Below are 18,116 nucleotides of genomic sequence, written 5' to 3' on the forward strand. Positions count from 1 at the left end.
TTACCAAGCCCTAGAAACTGGTCTGCGACCATTATGCAATCCTTGGTCATAAGGCAAACTACAGGCAACTGTAGCTAGCAACCAAAGCACCCAATATGGCAGGCTGCTCTTGAGCAATGTGTGCATGAGAAACCTCGACATAGTGTTGCACCAAAAATCTCTTTGCAATTGCTTTGGTTGACAGCAGATTGCTGTGGTCACTCATAGTTTGCATTGAACTTGCATGCAAACAAACTACTTTCCGAGTGGTGCTGAAAACAGGAAAAATGTGACAACAATAGCCTTCAAAGTAAAACTTTGAAACATTTTAGCTGTAGTGGTGAAGCACAGCTTTCATTCTGAAGGCAAACATTCTCCGTTTCCAGTTTGCATCACTTTTTTTTTTACTAGATTTACCAAGTGCACGCAAACTGTCTGCGACCATGACAACCAAACTTTGTCCATAGATAACAATTTCCACCTAGAATCAACATCTAAACATGTATCAAACTCTCTCTTGTGTGTAAATCCATAGTAAAAATGGGCCCTTAATAGTTTCTGATTTCTGTGTTTATGCTAGTGCTGTGCAGGTAGCTGGCTTTCTGTCATGATCAACAGCTACTTTCACACTTTAGTCTTTGCACAGCTCAAAAAACAAAACAAAACAAAACAACGCAAGATGTCATTTTTCTGAGCTTTTCATGTGATGGTAGGTAGGTGTTACCTTTGAACAGCCAACTCGCTGAGTGCTACAGTTAATACCGCACCGATACGGTTTCAAACCAATAAAATAGATGCATTTAAAACTATCAAACATTTACTTAGAAACAGGTAAAAATATGCATCAGCACTCTGTTTCCTGGGTGAATGCTTGGATGGGATGAGGCCTTAAATACCGGTTTCAGACTTAAAATAAGCTCTTAATCAAATGCCCCACGGACTTACATTAAAAAGTCCAACCGAAGACTCCCATATAGATCGCCTCAAATACTTTCTTTGGTTTAGAGACTGACAAAACAATAAATATGGCTGTAAAGAAATCCGAACAGCCTTACCTTGCTAATATGAAACTCCAGACGTCTCATGTACCTCTCGATAGTTTTGATTTGCTGTAGAAAGACAGCGCAAAAATTTACAGGTCAGAATTTGGCTTCATCTGTTTTTTGTTTGCACCACAGATTATAACAAGGTAATACTTACATATTATACAGCAAAATGTGCAGAAAATACAATGTTCTGTACAAATATGTTATTATAAGATTCACACGATAAACTCCAAACTTGAGCGTGTGTTACAGTAGCCCCTCCCCTCCCATCATCTTACCTTGTCAAGATCATACAGCACTCCCTGGAGAGAAAACACACGCAGACACACACGTGAAATTACAGAGTTACTAAAAGGTAGGGCAGCTTATCCAAGATCACATTTATCTGCCATCAGGAAGAAACTGTTTTTCCTGTGTGCACACATCAGGCAGCCACGATGGCATAAACAATGAAAAATATTTCCATGTGTGCGTTCAGGGTGACCGTGGCTCAGGGGGTTGGGAAGCGTACAGTGGGGCAAAAAAGTATTTAGTCAGCCACCGATTGTGCAAGTTCCCCCACCTAAAATGATGACAGAGGTCAGTAATTTGCACCAGAGGTACACTTCAACTGTGAGAGACAGAATGTGAAAAAAAAAATCCATGAATCCACATGGTAGGATTTGTAAAGAATTTATTCGTAAATCAGGGTGGAAAATAAGTATTTGGTCAATAACAAAAATACAACTCAATACTTTGTAACATAACCTTTGTTGGCATTAACAGAGGTCAAACGTTTACTATAGGTCTTTACCAGGTTTGCACACACAGTAGCTGGTATTTTGGCCCATTCCTCCATGCAGATCTTCTCGAGAGCAGTGATGTTTTGGGGCTGTCGCCGAGCAACACGGACTTTCAACTCCCGCCACAGATTTTCTATGGGGTTGAGGTCTGGAGACTGGCTAGGCCACTCCAGGACTTTCAAATGCTTCTTACGGAGCCACTCCTTTGTTGCCCGGGCGGTGTGTTTTGGATCATTGTCAAATAGGAAGACCCAGCCTCGTTTCATCTTCAAAGTTCTCACTGATGGAAGGAGGTTTTGGCTCAAAATCTCACGATACATGGCCCCATTCATTCTGTCCTTAACACGGATCAGTCGTCCTGTCCCCTTGGCAGAAAAACAGCCCCATAGCATGATGTTTCCACCCCCATGCTTCACAGTAGGTATGGTGTTCTTGGGATGCAACTCAGTATTCTTCTTCCTCCAAACACGACGAGTTGAGTTTATACCAAAAAGTTCTACTTTGGTTTCATCTGACCACATGACATTCTCCCAATCCTCTGCTGTATCATCCATGTGCTCTCTGGCAAACTTCAGACGGGCCTGGACATGCACTGGCTTCAGCAGCGGAACACGTCTGGCACTGCGGGATTTGATTCCCTGCCGTTGTAGTGTGTTACTGATGGTGACCTTTGTTACTTTGGTCCCAGCTCTCTGGAGGTCATTCACCAGGTCCCCCCGTGTGGTTCTGGGATCTTTGCTCACCGTTCTCATGATCATTTTGACCCCACGGGATGAGATCTTGCGTGGAGCCCCAGATCGAGGGAGATTATCAGTGGTCTTGTATGTCTTCCATTTCCTGATGATTGCTCCCACAGTTGATTTTTTCACACCAAGCTGCTTGCCTATTGTAGATTCACTCTTCCCAGTCTGGTGCAGGTCTACAATACTTTTCCTGGTGTCCTTCGAAAGCTCTTTGGTCTTGGCCATGGCGGAGTTTGGAGTCTGACTGTTTGAGGCTGTGGACAGGTGTCTTTTATACAGATGATGAGTTCAAACAGGTGCCATTCATACAGGTAACGAGTGGGGGACAGAAAAGCTTCTTACAGGAGACGTTACAGGTCTGTGAGAGCCAGAGATTTTCCTTGTTTGAGGTGACCAAATACTTATTTTCCACCCTAATTTACGAATAAATTCTTTACAAATCCTACCATGTGGATTCATGGATTTTTTTTTTCACATTCTGTCTCTCACAGTTGAAGTGTACCTCTGGTGCAAATTACTGACCTCTGTCATCATTTTAAGTGGGGGAACTTGCACAATCGATGGCTGACTAAATACTTTTTTGCCCCACTGTATCTGTAACTGGAAGGTCGCCGGTTCGATCCCCGGGCTCTCTGTCCTGGTCGTTGTGTCCTTGGGCAAGACACTTTACCCTACCGCCTACTGGTGTTGGCCAGAGGGGCCGATGGCGCGACATGGCAGCCTCGCTTCTGTCAGTCTGCCCCAGGGCAGCTGTGGCTACAACCGTAGCTGCCTCCACCAGTGTGTGAATGTGAGAGTGAATGAATAGTGGCATTGTAAAGCGCTTTGGGTGCCTTGAAAAGCGCTATATAAATCCAATCCATTATTATTATTATTATTATTATTCATTAGTTTAAAAATTGATGTAATATATGTGAATTTTTCATTTTCTTTATAAAGCATTTTCGGCTTAAGCTGTGAGTCTCACAGGCTGTAAACATTACGAGGAACGATGTAAGTTAATGCAGAGTAACTTCTCACCAGGCGGGAGTTTCTCTTCATGTCCTTCATCAGACCTGTGAGTTTGTCCAGCTCCGTCTGATGAACCTCCAGATATTCACTTCACAGGGGAAACAGAGAAACACTTCAGTCTTTGCATAATACAATGAATTAAATTAAAACACGACTGCAGAAGTTCAGACGCTCACTAACGTTACGTTCACCGCTACAAATTCACTTAATGACACCAAAGAATACATGTGGAACATAAACATCCACAGAGGTCTGTTAATGCATTCAGAGGCAAACGTCAACAAGCTCAAACAGGCTGTAAATGCACAAACTAAAGCTTCTGGTAATTACTCAGTAAGCCCCTATACCAGGAAAACTCACTGCATAAACATTCTTTATATACAGTTCATGACAAGACCAGACTCCATCCATTATAAAAACACAACCATCAACATTTTTTTAAGGCCAGAAAGAGTGGCACATGCACTGTGTGGGAAATGTAAGCAGCACTTCTGTAATACTATCTGTTTAATCAATCTGTAGTCAAGAACAACACAGTGCTTATTGTACTTACTGACTATCTGCTATATGGCTTCTATATATCTACTAACTTTAAAAGGTCTGGCATTAAACATAGAAAGGCTTCTTGTGTTTCAGAATTTGTGTCAAGTATCTAGTCTAGAGGCTTTTTTTTTTCTTTTTATATTTCCAAGTCGAAAAAGAATGGAGCATTTCAAGGTTTCAAGGTACTCTGGAAGACTTCATAGTGTGTACTGTAAGTGAATTTGCTTCATATTAACTACTTAATTGTGTGCATAGAACAAGTGGATGAGTTACTCACTCCAGGCCTTGTTTGAGTGCTGTGTAAACCTCCTCCAGTCTCTTGGGCTGCGGCTCTCTGGAGCTGCTGCCTCCCTTGTGGCCTGACAGGTGGGGCTTCTTAGGCTTGGACTGAGGCTTCTTCTGCACTGCAGAGTTCCCCATGAATGAGTTACATCTGCACACACACAGACAAACGCACAAACACGGGATAAGTTACCATTTGCTGATTGTGCCTCACAAGAATTTCCTAAATCTCATCACACAGGCCCAAAGGCGCCACCTTCCATATTATATTTATCTAATATTTATCACAGGATCTCTGCAGCACTTCAAGTGTCAGGCCACCAGCTGCCAATAAAAGCAAGGAGTTATATTTCTAGATTATTTACACCATCCTGAACACGTCCTTGGGCCAGTTACAGCATGAGTTCATCTCATCTGTCAGATGCATTGACCTTGTTGACTCTGCTCACACCAAAATGAACACGTCCTTGGGCCAGTTACGAACTTGTATGTCCATGTGTTTGTTTGTGCAGGTGTTGTGTTTTTTCTATGTTAATTTAGCTGTGCCAGGGCCCTGTTCCGATTGGTGCGTGGATATACTGCCCCGGCGTGATTGGATCCAGCTGGAGGACCCGCTCATTAAAAGGAGGCTGGAGTGCTACAGCTGGAGAGGTCCTCGCGTTTCTCCTCATCACCCAGCAGTAGTCCTGTGGTAGCCGCTGGCTGCAGTATACGCTTGAAAGTTATGGAAGTGGAGTGGGTAGGGGTGAGCTGCCGTTTCTTTTGATCACCCGTTTTCTCCTGTTTTGAGTTAGTTAAGGAGGTCAGACTCTGTCTTTATTTTTGACTTTGTTTTGGTAAGGTCAGGGGTGCGGGATTTGTGTAGGTTTGTTTTGTTTATTGTTTTGGCCTTGGCTCACCCTGAAGTGTTGACACTCCCGTTTTGGTTCTCTTTATTCACATTGTTAATAAATCACCTCACATCTAACGGATTTGTTTCGTGTGACTGCTTGGGTCTTGGGGGGGAAGCGAGTGCCTCGCTCATGTTATGGCCTGGCCCTAGACGGGTCGTAACATGAATTGGGGGCTCGTCCTCTGCCATTTTCTGTGGGTTTTCGCGTGTGTTTGGTCTGTTGGCAGTTTTCTTGGGTGTGGGGGTGGTAGGTGTGTGGAATTATGGAGTTTTCTTTGGATGATTTTGTTACTTCGCCTTCATGGGATAAAATAGTGAAGTGCAGGAAAGCGGATTTGCTTATTATTGCTAGTTGTTATGATATTCAAGTGTCCTATGGTGCCCGCAAAGCGGAGGTTAGGGACGCTTTGTGTGCAGAGCTGGTGGAGCGAGGCATCCTTCCTGCCCCGAAGGCAGCTGTAGAGCAGCCTGATGGCGGGGGTGTGAAGGTGGCTCCGGAGGCTGAGCCGGGGCCGGATGCCAAAGGGCCTGTTAACGTGCTACCAGCCGAGGCGGACTCTGATGCAGCCGAGGCGGACTCTGATGCTGCTGGGGCAAAGATTGAAGCAGCTGGGTCTGGTACGGCCGGGGAACCCCTGGCGGGGCGGTCTACGGAGGATCTCCGTTTGACCCTCCGTATAAGGGAGGTGGAAACCCGTGCTAAAGAGCTTGAGGTACAAGCAATGCACCTCCGTGTCAGAGCTTTGGAACTGGAGCGAAAGCCCTCCACATCTGCCTCTAGTCATCCTAGTACGTCCACCGCTGTCCCAACAGGTTTTGACATCACTAGGCACGTTAAACTGGTTCCCCCGTTTCGTGAGGCCGAAGTGGATTCCTATTTTAACGCTTTTGAGCGTATAGCGGCCGCGTTAAGCTGGCCGAAGGAATTTTGGCCGCTGCTGTTGCAATGCAAACTGGTTGGCAAAGCCCAGGAGGTGTGTACCAGTTTATCAATTGAAGATAGCCTGGATTATGACATCATGAAGAAGACTGTGTTGCAGGCATATGAGCTCGTCCCAGAAGCCTACCGTCAAAGATTTAGGAAGTGTGAAAAAACCGCCAATCAGACATTTGTGGAGTTTGCCCGTGAAAAGAGTCGCTTGTTTGAACGATGGTTGCAGGCCAGTAAAGTAAAGGATCTCGAGGGGCTGAAAGAGCTTCTTTTGTTAGAGGAATTCAAAAAATGTTTGCCGGACCAAGTAGTCATTTATCTGAATGAGCAAAAGGTGACCTCACTTGCTAAAGCGGCAGTGATGGCTGATGAGTTTACTCTCACCCATAAAACTATATTTTCGGCCGCTGTCTCACAGAATATCAGGGTGGGACAGGAAAGGAAAATAAAGTCACCAAAGATAGGACTGAAAGATAGACAGGAGGATGGTGTTAATTGCGACTGTTTTTATTGTCGCGAACCCGGACATCTGATCGCTGTCTGTCCTGCACTCCGGAGGAAAGAGCAGCGCAAAGGCTCTAAAAATCCAGCGGGCGTAGGTCTCATCAAAGTTGTCCCTTTGCCTAAATCGCATTCCACTCTCACCCGTGATTTGCACCATGCGGATGTGGAAATAGAGCCACGTTTTGAACCATTTATCACGAAAGGCTTTGTTTCTGTGACGGGAGAAGAGAGGGATAAAGTGCCTGTTACTATTCTTCGGGACACAGGTGCGCATCAGTTGTTTATGTTGGATAGTGTACTGCCATTGTCAGATAAAACTGCTTGTGATTCAGATGTGTTGGTTTGGGGAATTAAGATGAGCGTTCTTCGGGCGCCGCTACACAAGGTGCATTTGCATTCGCCCGTGAAAACGGGGCATGTTAAAGTTGCGGTGAGTTCCCAGTTGCCTATTAAAGGGGTTTCATTTATTCTGGGAAATGACTTGGCTGGTGGGACAGTTTTTCCACCGCCTGAAGTGGTGGAAACGCCTGTGCCTTCTGTTACTGTTGCTGCCACCCCTTTATCAAGTGTGTTTCCTGTTTGTGCTATTACTCGTGCGCAATCGCGCAAATTTGATGATGTTGTGGATGTTGCTGACACGTTTATGGCGACGCTAGACGAAAGAAAATCTCCCAGCCGTGAGAGTGGCAGAATAGGAAGCGGAAATGATGTGACAAAACTGATGCCAGAGCTGGATGAGAAATTGAATAGGGATGCATTGACAACCGCTCAGCAGAATGACTCATCACTGGCTCCCTGTTTTCTATCTGCAGCTAAGAGTGCAGGAAGTGAATCTCCCACTTCTTATTTTGTGCAAGATGGAGTTCTTATGAGGAGGTGGTCCCCTGACCGGTGTGGTTTGCCTGGTGCTACGCAGGTGGTGGTGCCGAAGCCACATCGAGGGCAGGTGCTTAGCTTAGCGCATGATGCCAGCATGGCTGGACATCTTGGGGTGAACAAAACTTATCATCGGGTGTTGCGCAACTTCTTTTGGCCAGGGTTGAAAGCTGATGTGGTGGCATATTGCCGTACCTGTAGCACATGTCAGATGGCGGGGAAACCTAACAGACCCATCCCACCTGCTCCGTTACATCCTATTCCAGTAATAGGTGAGCCGTTTGAAAAAGTAATATTGGATTGTGTGGGTCCTCTGCCAAAAACTAAATCCGGACACCAATACATACTTACAATAATGTGTTCAGCAACAAGGTTCCCGGAGGCAATTCCACTACGCACGCTGAAAGAAAAACCGGTGATAAAAGCACTACTTAAGTTTTTCTCTACTTTCGGGCTTCCAAAGGTTGTTCAAACAGACCAAGGAACGAATTTCACCTCAAAAGTGTTTGCACAGGTTGTGGAGGAGTTGCACATAAAACATGTAAAATCCAGTCCATACCACCCAGAAAGTCAAGGTGCTCTGGAGAGATTCCATCAAACCCTCAAAGCTATGCTGCGCAAGTTCTGCGCAGAGTCGGATAGAGAATGGGATGAGGGTCTGCCGTTATTGTTGTTTGCCGTCAGAGAAACCACTCAGGAATCCTTGGGATTCAGTCCGATGGATCTGGTGTTTGGACACGTGGTCCGCGGTCCCCTCCGCCTTCTGAAGGAGAAGTGGTTATCAGAAACTTCTGAAACCCAGCATAATGTTCTGGATTATGTTAGCGGACTTCGGGAAAAGCTTCACCTTGCATGTCAGTTAGCTCGAGAAAATCTGTCACATACGCAGGCAAAAATGAAAGCTCGTTATGATAAAAAGGCTGTTCGTAGAAGTTTTCAGCCGGGAGAGAAAGTGTTGGTGTTGCTGCCTGTGGTAGGGTCCAGTTTATTAGCTCAGTTCGCTGGCCCATATGTGGTGGAACAGAAACTCAGTGACAACAGTTATGTGATCCAGACCCCAGACCGCCGGAGAAAGTCTAGGGTTTGTCATATTAATATGTTAAAATCGTATCGTATTTTTGAACATGGACGTTATTTGGAGTTGTGGTTGCTCGTTTTCCTTTTGTTTGCTTTGTTCATTTGTCTCTTTTAATTCTATTTTTTTTTTTTAATACTTTTTCAACATGTTCAAAATAAAGATTCAATCAATCAATCAAATATCACTCGAGGAGTCCTTCAGGTGCGCCGTCTCCAGTGTGCGCCGCTAGTGTTGTTTCTCCTTATGAACCCTCTGATGACGGGCTACTCCAGAAAAGTGAAGCGCTGGGTAGCGGCCGGTTGAAAAATTCGGAGATCCTAAATGATTTAGACACATATTTAGCCCACCTATCTGAGCCCACTCGGGCTGACATCACTGATCTGATAGAGGATAATTTATCACTCTTTTCTGACAATCCTCGTCAAACTGCTGTCCTGTGCCACGACATTGACGTGGAAGGACATAAACCGATTAAGCAGCATGCTTATCGAGTGAACCCAGTGAAAAGAGCGATAATGCAGAAGGAAGTTGACTATCTCTTAGAACACGGTTTAGCCTTTCCGAGCGCCAGCGCATGGAGTTCACCGTGTGTGCTAGTACCAAAACCTGACAACACTCCTCGGTTTTGTAATGATTACAGGAAAGTTAACGCTGTTACCAAACCTGATTCATTTCCTCTTCCTAGAATGGAGGATTGTATTGATAGAGTGGGATCGGCATCTTTTGTAACCAAACTTGATCTGTTAAAAGGTTACTGGCAAGTACCTTTAACTCCCAGAGCCTCTGAAATATCTGCTTTTGTCACGCCAGATCATTTTCTCCAGTACACGGTTATGCCGTTTGGGTTGCGTAATGCACCCACTACTTTCCAGCGCCTTATGGCCAAAGTACTGGCGGGCGTGAATAACTGCGATGCCTACTCGGATGATGTTGTCATTTACTCATCCACCTGGTCTGACCACTTACAAACACTCTCCCTCGTTTTCAGCCGTTTTCAGAAAGCCTCGCTTACACTAAACCTAGCCAAATGTGAATTTGGCAGAGCCACCATCACATATCTGGGAAAACAGTTGGGTCAGGGACAGATACTGCCGGTGACCGCGAAAATACAGGCGATCGTTGAGTTTCCAGTCCCACAAACGAGAAGGGCGCTGCGCCGATTTCTAGGAATGTGTGGTTATTACAGAGGTTTTTGTAAGAACTTTGCCACTGTTGTCGTTCCTCTCACCGATTTGATCAGTCCGGTGAAGCCTTTTGTGTGGACGCCTGTTTGTCAGACTGCTTTCGAGTCTGCGAAAGCATTACTGTGCAGTTCCCCTGTTCTTACGGCACCAAATTTCATGTCCCCTTTCAAGCTCGAGGTTGACGCTAGTGCGGCTGGTGCAGGAGCTGTCCTTATGTAGGAAGACCATTGCGGCGTGGATCGCCCAATTTGTTACTTCTCAAAAAAATTCAACAAACATCAGATGAACTACAGTACTATTGAAAAGGAAGCCCTTGCCTTGTTGTTAGCCCTACAGCATTTCGAGGTGTATATCGGATCCAGCTCTATCCCTGTTCAAGTGTTCACTGACCATAACCCATTGGTTTTTCTCTCCCAGATGCAAAACTCAAATCAGAGACTTATGCGTTGGTCCCTTCTTTTGCAAGACTTCAACCTGCAGATCAAGCATAAGAAAGGGACGGAAAATGTCATCGCGGATGCCCTGTCGAGAGCAATTTTGTAGTTCAGGAATTAAACAATAGGAGGATTGTTTAATTCTTATGGAAGGGGGTGTTACGAACTTGTATGTCCATGTGTTTGTTTGTGCAGGTGTTGTGTTTTTTCTATGTTAATTTAGCTGTGCCAGGGCCCTGTTCCGATTGGTGCGTGGATATACTGCCCCGGCGTGATTGGATCCAGCTGGAGGACCCGCCCATTAAAAGGAGGCTGGAGTGCTACAGCTGGAGAGGTCCTCGCGTTTCTCCTCATCACCCAGCAGTAGTCCTGTGGTAGCCGCTGGCTGCAGTATACGCTTGAAAGTTATGGAAGTGGAGTGGGTAGGGGTGAGCTGCCGTTTCTTTTGATCACCCGTTTTCTCCTGTTTTGAGTTAGTTAAGGAGGTCAGACTCTGTCTTTATTTTTGACTTTGTTTTGGTAAGGTCAGGGGTGCGGGATTTGTGTAGGTTTGTTTTGTTTATTGTTTTGGCCTTGGCTCACCCTGAAGTGTTGACACTCCCGTTTTGGTTCTCTTTATTCACATTGTAAATAAATCACCTCACATCTAACGGATTTGTTTCGTGTGACTGCTTGGGTCTTGGGGGGGAAGCGAGTGCCTCGCTCATGTTATGGCCTGGCCCTAGACGGGTCGTAACAGGCCACCAGCTGCCAATAAAAGCAAGGAGTTATATTTCTAGATTATTTACACCATCCTGAACACGTCCTTGGGCCAGTTACAGCATGAGTTCATCTCATCTGTCAGATGCATTGACCTTGTTGACTCTGCTCACACCAAAATAACTCGTACATACACGCACGCATACACATTTAGATGTGACCGACGCATTTAGCCTACATATTATTCAGACATTCAGACACAAATACAATCATACATTCTGAGCATTTAACGCGGGCGTGCAATCACATGCAAACATGTGCTTCCCCGACTCCTAGCTGCCGTTTATCCTCTGCTGGAGTGAACTTACAAACAAACAAGCAGATTTATCCTCCCGGCGATTAACGACATTCAAGTGATCTTCAGTCTCTTCCCTCAAATGACCAAATGTGTGACCGACTCAAGTGGGAGAATTGAACAAATGTGATCCAGTTACAGAGAGTTGTCATATTTGTATAAAAGGCAGTGAAATGGGCTCAGACACTTTGTGTGGAGCTTCAGCTTTCTTTCATTTTTTTACCACCACACATCATTTTTTTAAAGGTAATCATTTGGAGGAACAGTTTTCTGTAAACCACCAGTAGGGGTCCATTGGTGGATTATTATGTAGATATGCTCTTATTCAATTTAATTTTCCCTGATCAGACAATCGCAGTCATTACTGACATAAGGAGGAACTTGAGATATTAGCAGCCTTCCAGGATTAATCCAGCAGTAAAAGACCATCTTTGAAAAGGGAGGCATTTTCAAAACATTCCTACTTTGGATGCACCGAATCTAATGGAGAAGGCCTGGTTTAAAGCTATAAATGTCTGCATTTTGTGGACTTGAAGCTAACTGATATATCAGAGATGTCAGAAGTGTTCGTGTGACGTCTTTGAATGCGAATTTCGAAAAAGTTTTCATGTCCCATCCACGGTGGCCCCCGAGAGGCCAAACGGACAATAACGTGACAGCCCAGCTGCAGGAAGTGACAAACGGCAAACGGCAAACGGCTAACAGCAGACGTGTGTCTACAGTTTTATTTAATCATGTGACTAAAACACACATTGCCTGCGTCTGTTTCTCCCTAAAAACACAGATCGGTCGCATGTTTTTGTTTCTGTCACTTCCACACGCCGTCTATCATTTTATCATGTCCCCAGAAACCCTTCCAACATGCTTTGTGTGCTTCTGCGGCATTTTTGTATTTGCTGCTTTTCTTAAGTTGCTTTGCATTTGACCTCTCAGGGCCACCGTACGTAAAAATAATCAGCAACCCAAGTTGTGTGGATGTTTTGCTGACTTTCATGTTAAAGCGCGATGCTTTGAGCGTGAGCATTTTAGATCCACTAATAACAATAAATAACTAGACAAATAATCACCAGTAAAAGCTTCACAGGCAGCTGCCCTCCATCAGCCAGAGAAACCACACAGACGAAGCTTCATGTGAAGCTTCTTCGCTCATTTAAACTGATGATGAAGAAGAGGCCCATTAGTATTATTTCTCAGTAATTATTGTGCTTAACTGCAAGTTGTTATTATATTAGGGATAACAGATGAATATACAAATGACTGACTGTGCCACAAATGGTAGCCTTTTGTGTTTCGTGATAATTCACTGCAACCAAGCAGAGTGAAAGGAGTGCTGGGGCAGATGTTATTATATTAGAGATAGAGAGCTTAGCCCTGATTGGCTGAAAAGTCTGTATGGTTTTTCATTGACTGACCTTTGCCATAGGGGACATAACCGTATACGACAGGTTGTAGGTACAACCCTCTGTATGCATTCAGGTTGAAGCCTTTAAGAAAGATTTTTCCAGCAACCAAGGAAGGTTTCTCCCATCCACACATCCATCTGTCGCTTATCCAAGTCCAAGTATTGAGGTCAGGAGTCAAAGCAAAGATGCCCAGATCTCCCTTTCCATGGTTACATCATCCAGATTTTCCAAGGGTGACACCAAGGTGTTCCCAAATCAGCTGTATGACATGTAATCTCTCAGGGGTCTCCTGGGTCTTGGATTAGACCAGAACACCTCACTCACAGTGGCATCCAGGAGGAATCCCAGATGCCCGAACCACCTCAACTGCCTCCGTTCGATTTGAAACAAGCTTTTGGGAACAAACTGATAAGCTGAATGTGTTTTCAGTTAGTCTTCATGGGTAAGACTTTACCATTTCTAAGCCTCATATCTGCGGCTGAAAAAAAGGGGGCAGAGTTTTCTAAGTGGCAGAACCACCTCACGAGTCTCTTTCTCCTCACATTAATCCATTTTAGGTCACACTCATCTCTCCCACGCATGCACATCTCAGCTTTTAAAACCATTACGGATTTAGCTGACAAATGACATTTTCCCAGTCTTAATGAAATGATCTGAGAGTCATTCCAGGGACGCAGCGACAACCAATTCCAGCACTAGACAAGCTGGAACGTGCCGCGTTTTGCTGTGTGCCAGCAGCGGCACAAGTGAAGCTTATAGCTGCCACAAATGTAGGGCAACACCGAACGAGAGCGCTGCATAGCCGTGGGGTCATGCGAGCTCTGGTGCAGTAGGGTTTCTTGGTAGGGACATATACAGAAGCATACATGTCAACACTTCCATACAGGAAATCATGCATAATGATGAATTTATCCTTGTGCGCGCACAAAGTGCAAATTCTCCATCATGCAAACGCGCAGAAGTGCACACAAAACTCACGCATGGACACACACATGGAAAGTCCCTTCTCAATTACAGTAACAGAGGAGCGCGCACAGATGCTGGCACACTCCAGCGGCTTCAGGAGCTATATCTGTGCAGCTTTCCACCTCGCTCATTATCAGGATGATAACTTGTCTGTCGCTGTCAGTCGCCCACACAGCGACTCATTAGAACCAATTACTCCATTCACTGTCTGAGCAGAGAGAAAGGAGCCACTTCTCTCTGCAGGACCAGGACTGCTGAAGAAGCCCAGACACCGACAATCAGAAGTGTAAGATTATAAGAGATATGGTATATCTGAGACTGTGAGCAGGCTTTGTCTTGTGATGATGATGGAGAGCGCCGTCATAGATGAGTCAAACAGGAAAGCACACAGAAGAAACTCTTATCTCTCGAGAACTTTATCCATCTCTAACTTTTCGAAACCAACCCCGGGCTATGAACGAGAATACATCATGTGACAGAGTGACGATCACTGCTTAAGAATTCGCTTCTTTCACAGGTCTCAAGACTTGCTTTGGCTCGTGGATCACCATGAAGACTGGCTCCATATCCCTGAGTCATTGAATTCCTTTTGTTGAATGAGCTCTTTTGTTTTGTCTTTTAGAAGAGATAACTAATATGATTCGTACATGGATGCGAACAGATGTACACGTCTTCTCCGTGTATAGACACTAGTATGGAGACTGTATAGAGAGTTTTGTTTTTGTGGGTCTAATCTCCCTTTCACCATTTCTGTTTCCACTTGTCAAATTCCCCTTGTTATCCCCTCTCCGTCGATGATGCTGGCATCACAGACTCTTGAATGGTGCCATCTGCATGTGTAATCCTTTAGCTCAGTAAAGTTTGTCTTAATCTTTTCATTCATTTATTTTGTTTTATTGTAATTTATAAACAGTAAAACTCAAACTTTCCTTTACTAGAACATCTAACAACAACATCCAGGTGATGCTTTAGAACAGGGGTCTCCAACTCCAGGCCTCGAGGGCCGGTGTCCTGCAGGTTTTTGATCTCACCCTGGGTCTACACACCAGAATCAAATGATTAGTTCATTACCAGGCCTCTGCAGAACTTCAAGACATGTTGAGGTAATTTAGCCATTTGAATCAGCTGTGTTGGATCGAGGACACATCTAAAAACTGCAGGACACTGGCCCTCGAGGCCTGGAGTTGGGGACCCCTGCTTTAGAAGTATTGAGGTACTTACTTTTGTACTGTTTATAACCTATTTATTAAATGCTGACATAGAAGTAAAGAAGTAGCACCATGATGTGTCATTTTCAAACCAGTCTTTTATTCACCGTGTGACCCAGATTACAGTTTTAGAAATAAGTAACTCCAGCTGATCATTGCTGAACAGCTTAGCAGAGTTCCGCTTACCGTGAGCGCCGTTCCTGTAGTGTGCTGAAACCCGCAAACGACTGGCTCCGGATTATGCCATTTGGCCCGCCGGGGGAGTGGGTTCCGGTCGCCATGATCTCCGGGACTCGTGACGACACTCCTGCAGAAAAGGCACAACATGTGCAGGATTTAGGATCGGGGTCAGTAATGCATGAAACATCGTCAACAGTGAGGTTACCTGGAGTGCCGCGAGCACAAAGAAGGCACACTTGGTGATGCTTAGCACTCGGAGCCTGTGCTAACATGCCTCAACTCCTCTGACTTATTTGTCACATACCTCAACTGTTACTGTTATTCCTCAGGTGTGTGTCACAAATCATGACGTCTGTCACTTCAAATCAACTATGTGACAATAAGCAATTCATCAGACTGACAGCTGTTTAACGTCACGCAGAAGTCACTACATACGCCACACATCTGCTTCAATGGGCCATTTTTGCCTTCTAATCACCACATTTGACTGATTAATTCCACAGACAGCCCAGTGTTTGGCGTGTCTTGTCTTCCACTTCTGTAGTTAAGGCTTTTTCTTCCTTTTTTAAAATCACTGTGCCTATATTTACCAGCAGCAGTCTGTCAGCTTTTAGCCTCTCCTTAAGCCGGAGATGTGGAGTGCAACATGATTCACGTGGGCACTTGGGGAGCAAGCTGAAAATAGATGGCGAAACAGCCAAATTTAGCTGTCAGATAATGATGTAGCAGAGATCAAGCGCCCAAAGGAGGAATCCACTGAGATAACTGGATCACAGTTTCAAACGGCAGTGTGAGAATTTGTCCAGATCGCTGTGCTTCGGTGGCAGCAGGCTGACATTTAACCTCAAAGCGCAGTTTAGAAAAAGTTCAAAGAATTAACCAAGGAAAGCTACCTCATACCTCACGAAAAAGCAAAAGAAAGGAAAATAGAGGAAAGTCTTTATAGAGTGAAATCTTTTGTTTTGGTGCGTCAGAGGTCAGCATGGGTCAGAACAGCTGGAAAAGGTTATAGATGTTGCAGAAAGACACCGTGATAGGATGAGAGAAGAGACTGAAATCAGGTCCTTTAAATACCAGGACATGCTTGTTAAATTCTATTCATATACTGAGATGAAAGCACCGTGTTACTCGAGCAATACCCCGCCATCTCCACAGGTGTGCAAACATATCTTCACATACTACAACGCTTTCCTGAACTTTCCTGCACACGCTGCTATTCCTTGCTTTAATGTCAACTCCCTCTGCAACATCACAAGACAAACGGCAACCTGGAACATGCCCGAGTAACAAACAACATCTCAACGTTGGTGACAATAACATGATAACTGTAAACTTTGTGTGAGTCAGAGGAGGCTCGATCTGTCTTGTTAATCTGTATTGCTTCTCGCCTAATACAGAAATGCCTGAAGGAGAAGAACAGAGAGACACATTTGTCACATCAAATTAAACTTTACTAACAAGCAGAGGAGCTTGTCTCAGTATTCAGCTCTCCTCTGCGTCTGCTTCCCCTCCTCTCACAAGCGACACAAACCATCCCCCAGGCGTACGAGTTAAAACAACTTTGCCAAATGAAAGAAAACTCTGGATTTGTGCTGCTGCTTGTAATCATACCCCACTTTTGTCCTACTGGATCCATCTTTATTTCTCCAGAGGACGTCTGTGTGGGGTGGTGGAGCAGGGCAGCACACACATTAAGCCTCTGTCTGTGGTACTACAGGCGGCCAAACTAGCAACCTGATATCAGCTCCTTTGGACTGAGGACCACACAAAGAACCAGCACGCGGTCTGAGGAAAGACTAGATCCTTGTTTTGCAGAGAAGCAACAATAATGTAGCGAGACTGATACGGCTGCGACTATTAATAGCAGCTAGCTGCCTAGAACACAGAAGACCCTGGTGGCTGTGACCGAGTAAATAGGCGATTCGGACCATTGCATAGACAGGCGTTACAATCCTAGTTTTGTCAGGATTAGTTAGAAAATATAAAATATATTTAAAATATATATCTTTACAGACAGAAGACCCAATATTTTATGTTTATTTTTATATTTTAAAAGTGGCTAAAGCCATTTTCACAATTGTACTAAAAGGTTTATAAATCAATATTTTTACATTACCAGCCGATCAAATTACTGCGTAATGTAAAACTTGCTACTCCTATTGCACGCCTTTGCAGTTCTCCTCCAACCAATGATCTGCAGACTTTTTTTTGCTCACTGCTTTGAAGTTTGAGCCTGAGAACCCTCCAGAAACTTTTAAAGAATAAGTACAGCAGTGATAAACTGACTCTATACTTCCGCCCTGCACTATCATTTCGAGCAGGACTCGGGTCTTGGTGTCGAAACTATGTCTGAACATCAGATACCCCCTTCGCTCGTATTGCACCACCACTGTATAGCTGCGCGGAGAACAAAGAGGGCGTTGCAGTCTTCGGTTCTCTGTTTTCATTTGTTACCCAACTATTTGTGGCACTTTTCTTGCAACATAGAACAACAGCATTGCCTCACTGAAGACATTTACTAAAAACGAGTGTTGCTCTCTCTGCCTTAAGCGACACTGGATCTTCACCTCTCTATTTGCTGCTACATATATAAATGAACAAGAATGAATCCACATACACTTTCATCTGTATCAATGAAAAAAAAAACAGATCCAAAAGAGTTTTATTTCTCTCAAGAGCACAAATGGTGTTAAAGATGGTCAGCGAAGTCTCAGTGTGAAGACTCGATGTCATTTTGGTGTTTTGAACCCTGAAGTGACAAGCGAGCACTTAAATAATGACTTGTCAATTACAACTCATTAGCCAGTAAACAAAACCTGGATAGTCCTCCTTTCTGACTGTAACGATACCGTCGACCATAATTTATAAAATGTTTTATTCAGTGACTGAGCCGAGAAAAGACATTTTTCCCCATAGACTTCTTTACAACTTGAAGTCTTTTTTTTTTTCAAACCAGATGACTTGCCCCCTGCTGGCCGTTAAAAGAATGCAGCATCGCTTTTCAGACTTGGAAGCTGGCA

General features: G+C 44.5%; 1 protein-coding gene across 3 annotated transcripts in view; it reads right to left on the reverse strand.

Moving 5' to 3' along the window:
• Window positions 1-18,116, reverse strand: part of ripor2 (RHO family interacting cell polarization regulator 2) — a 56,675-nt gene that overhangs the window by 16,563 nt on the left and 21,996 nt on the right. For all 3 annotated transcript variants that reach the window (XM_080862932.1, XM_080862930.1, XM_080862931.1), the window contains exons 2-6: window positions 15,103-15,223; window positions 4,382-4,537; window positions 3,571-3,649; window positions 1,304-1,327; window positions 1,035-1,088 (exon numbers count right to left, since the gene is read on the reverse strand). In XM_080862932.1, coding sequence (XP_080719058.1) covers window positions 1,035-1,088; window positions 1,304-1,327; window positions 3,571-3,649; window positions 4,382-4,537; window positions 15,103-15,197 — 408 coding nt within the window. In that variant the 5' untranslated portion in view covers window positions 15,198-15,223. The remainder of the gene's footprint in view (window positions 1-1,034; window positions 1,089-1,303; window positions 1,328-3,570; window positions 3,650-4,381; window positions 4,538-15,102; window positions 15,224-18,116) is intronic.

Source organism: Rhamphochromis sp. 'chilingali' (genome assembly GCF_963969265.1).
Source record: "Rhamphochromis sp. 'chilingali' genome assembly, chromosome: 17".
NCBI lineage: Eukaryota > Metazoa > Chordata > Actinopteri > Cichliformes > Cichlidae > Rhamphochromis > Rhamphochromis sp. 'chilingali'.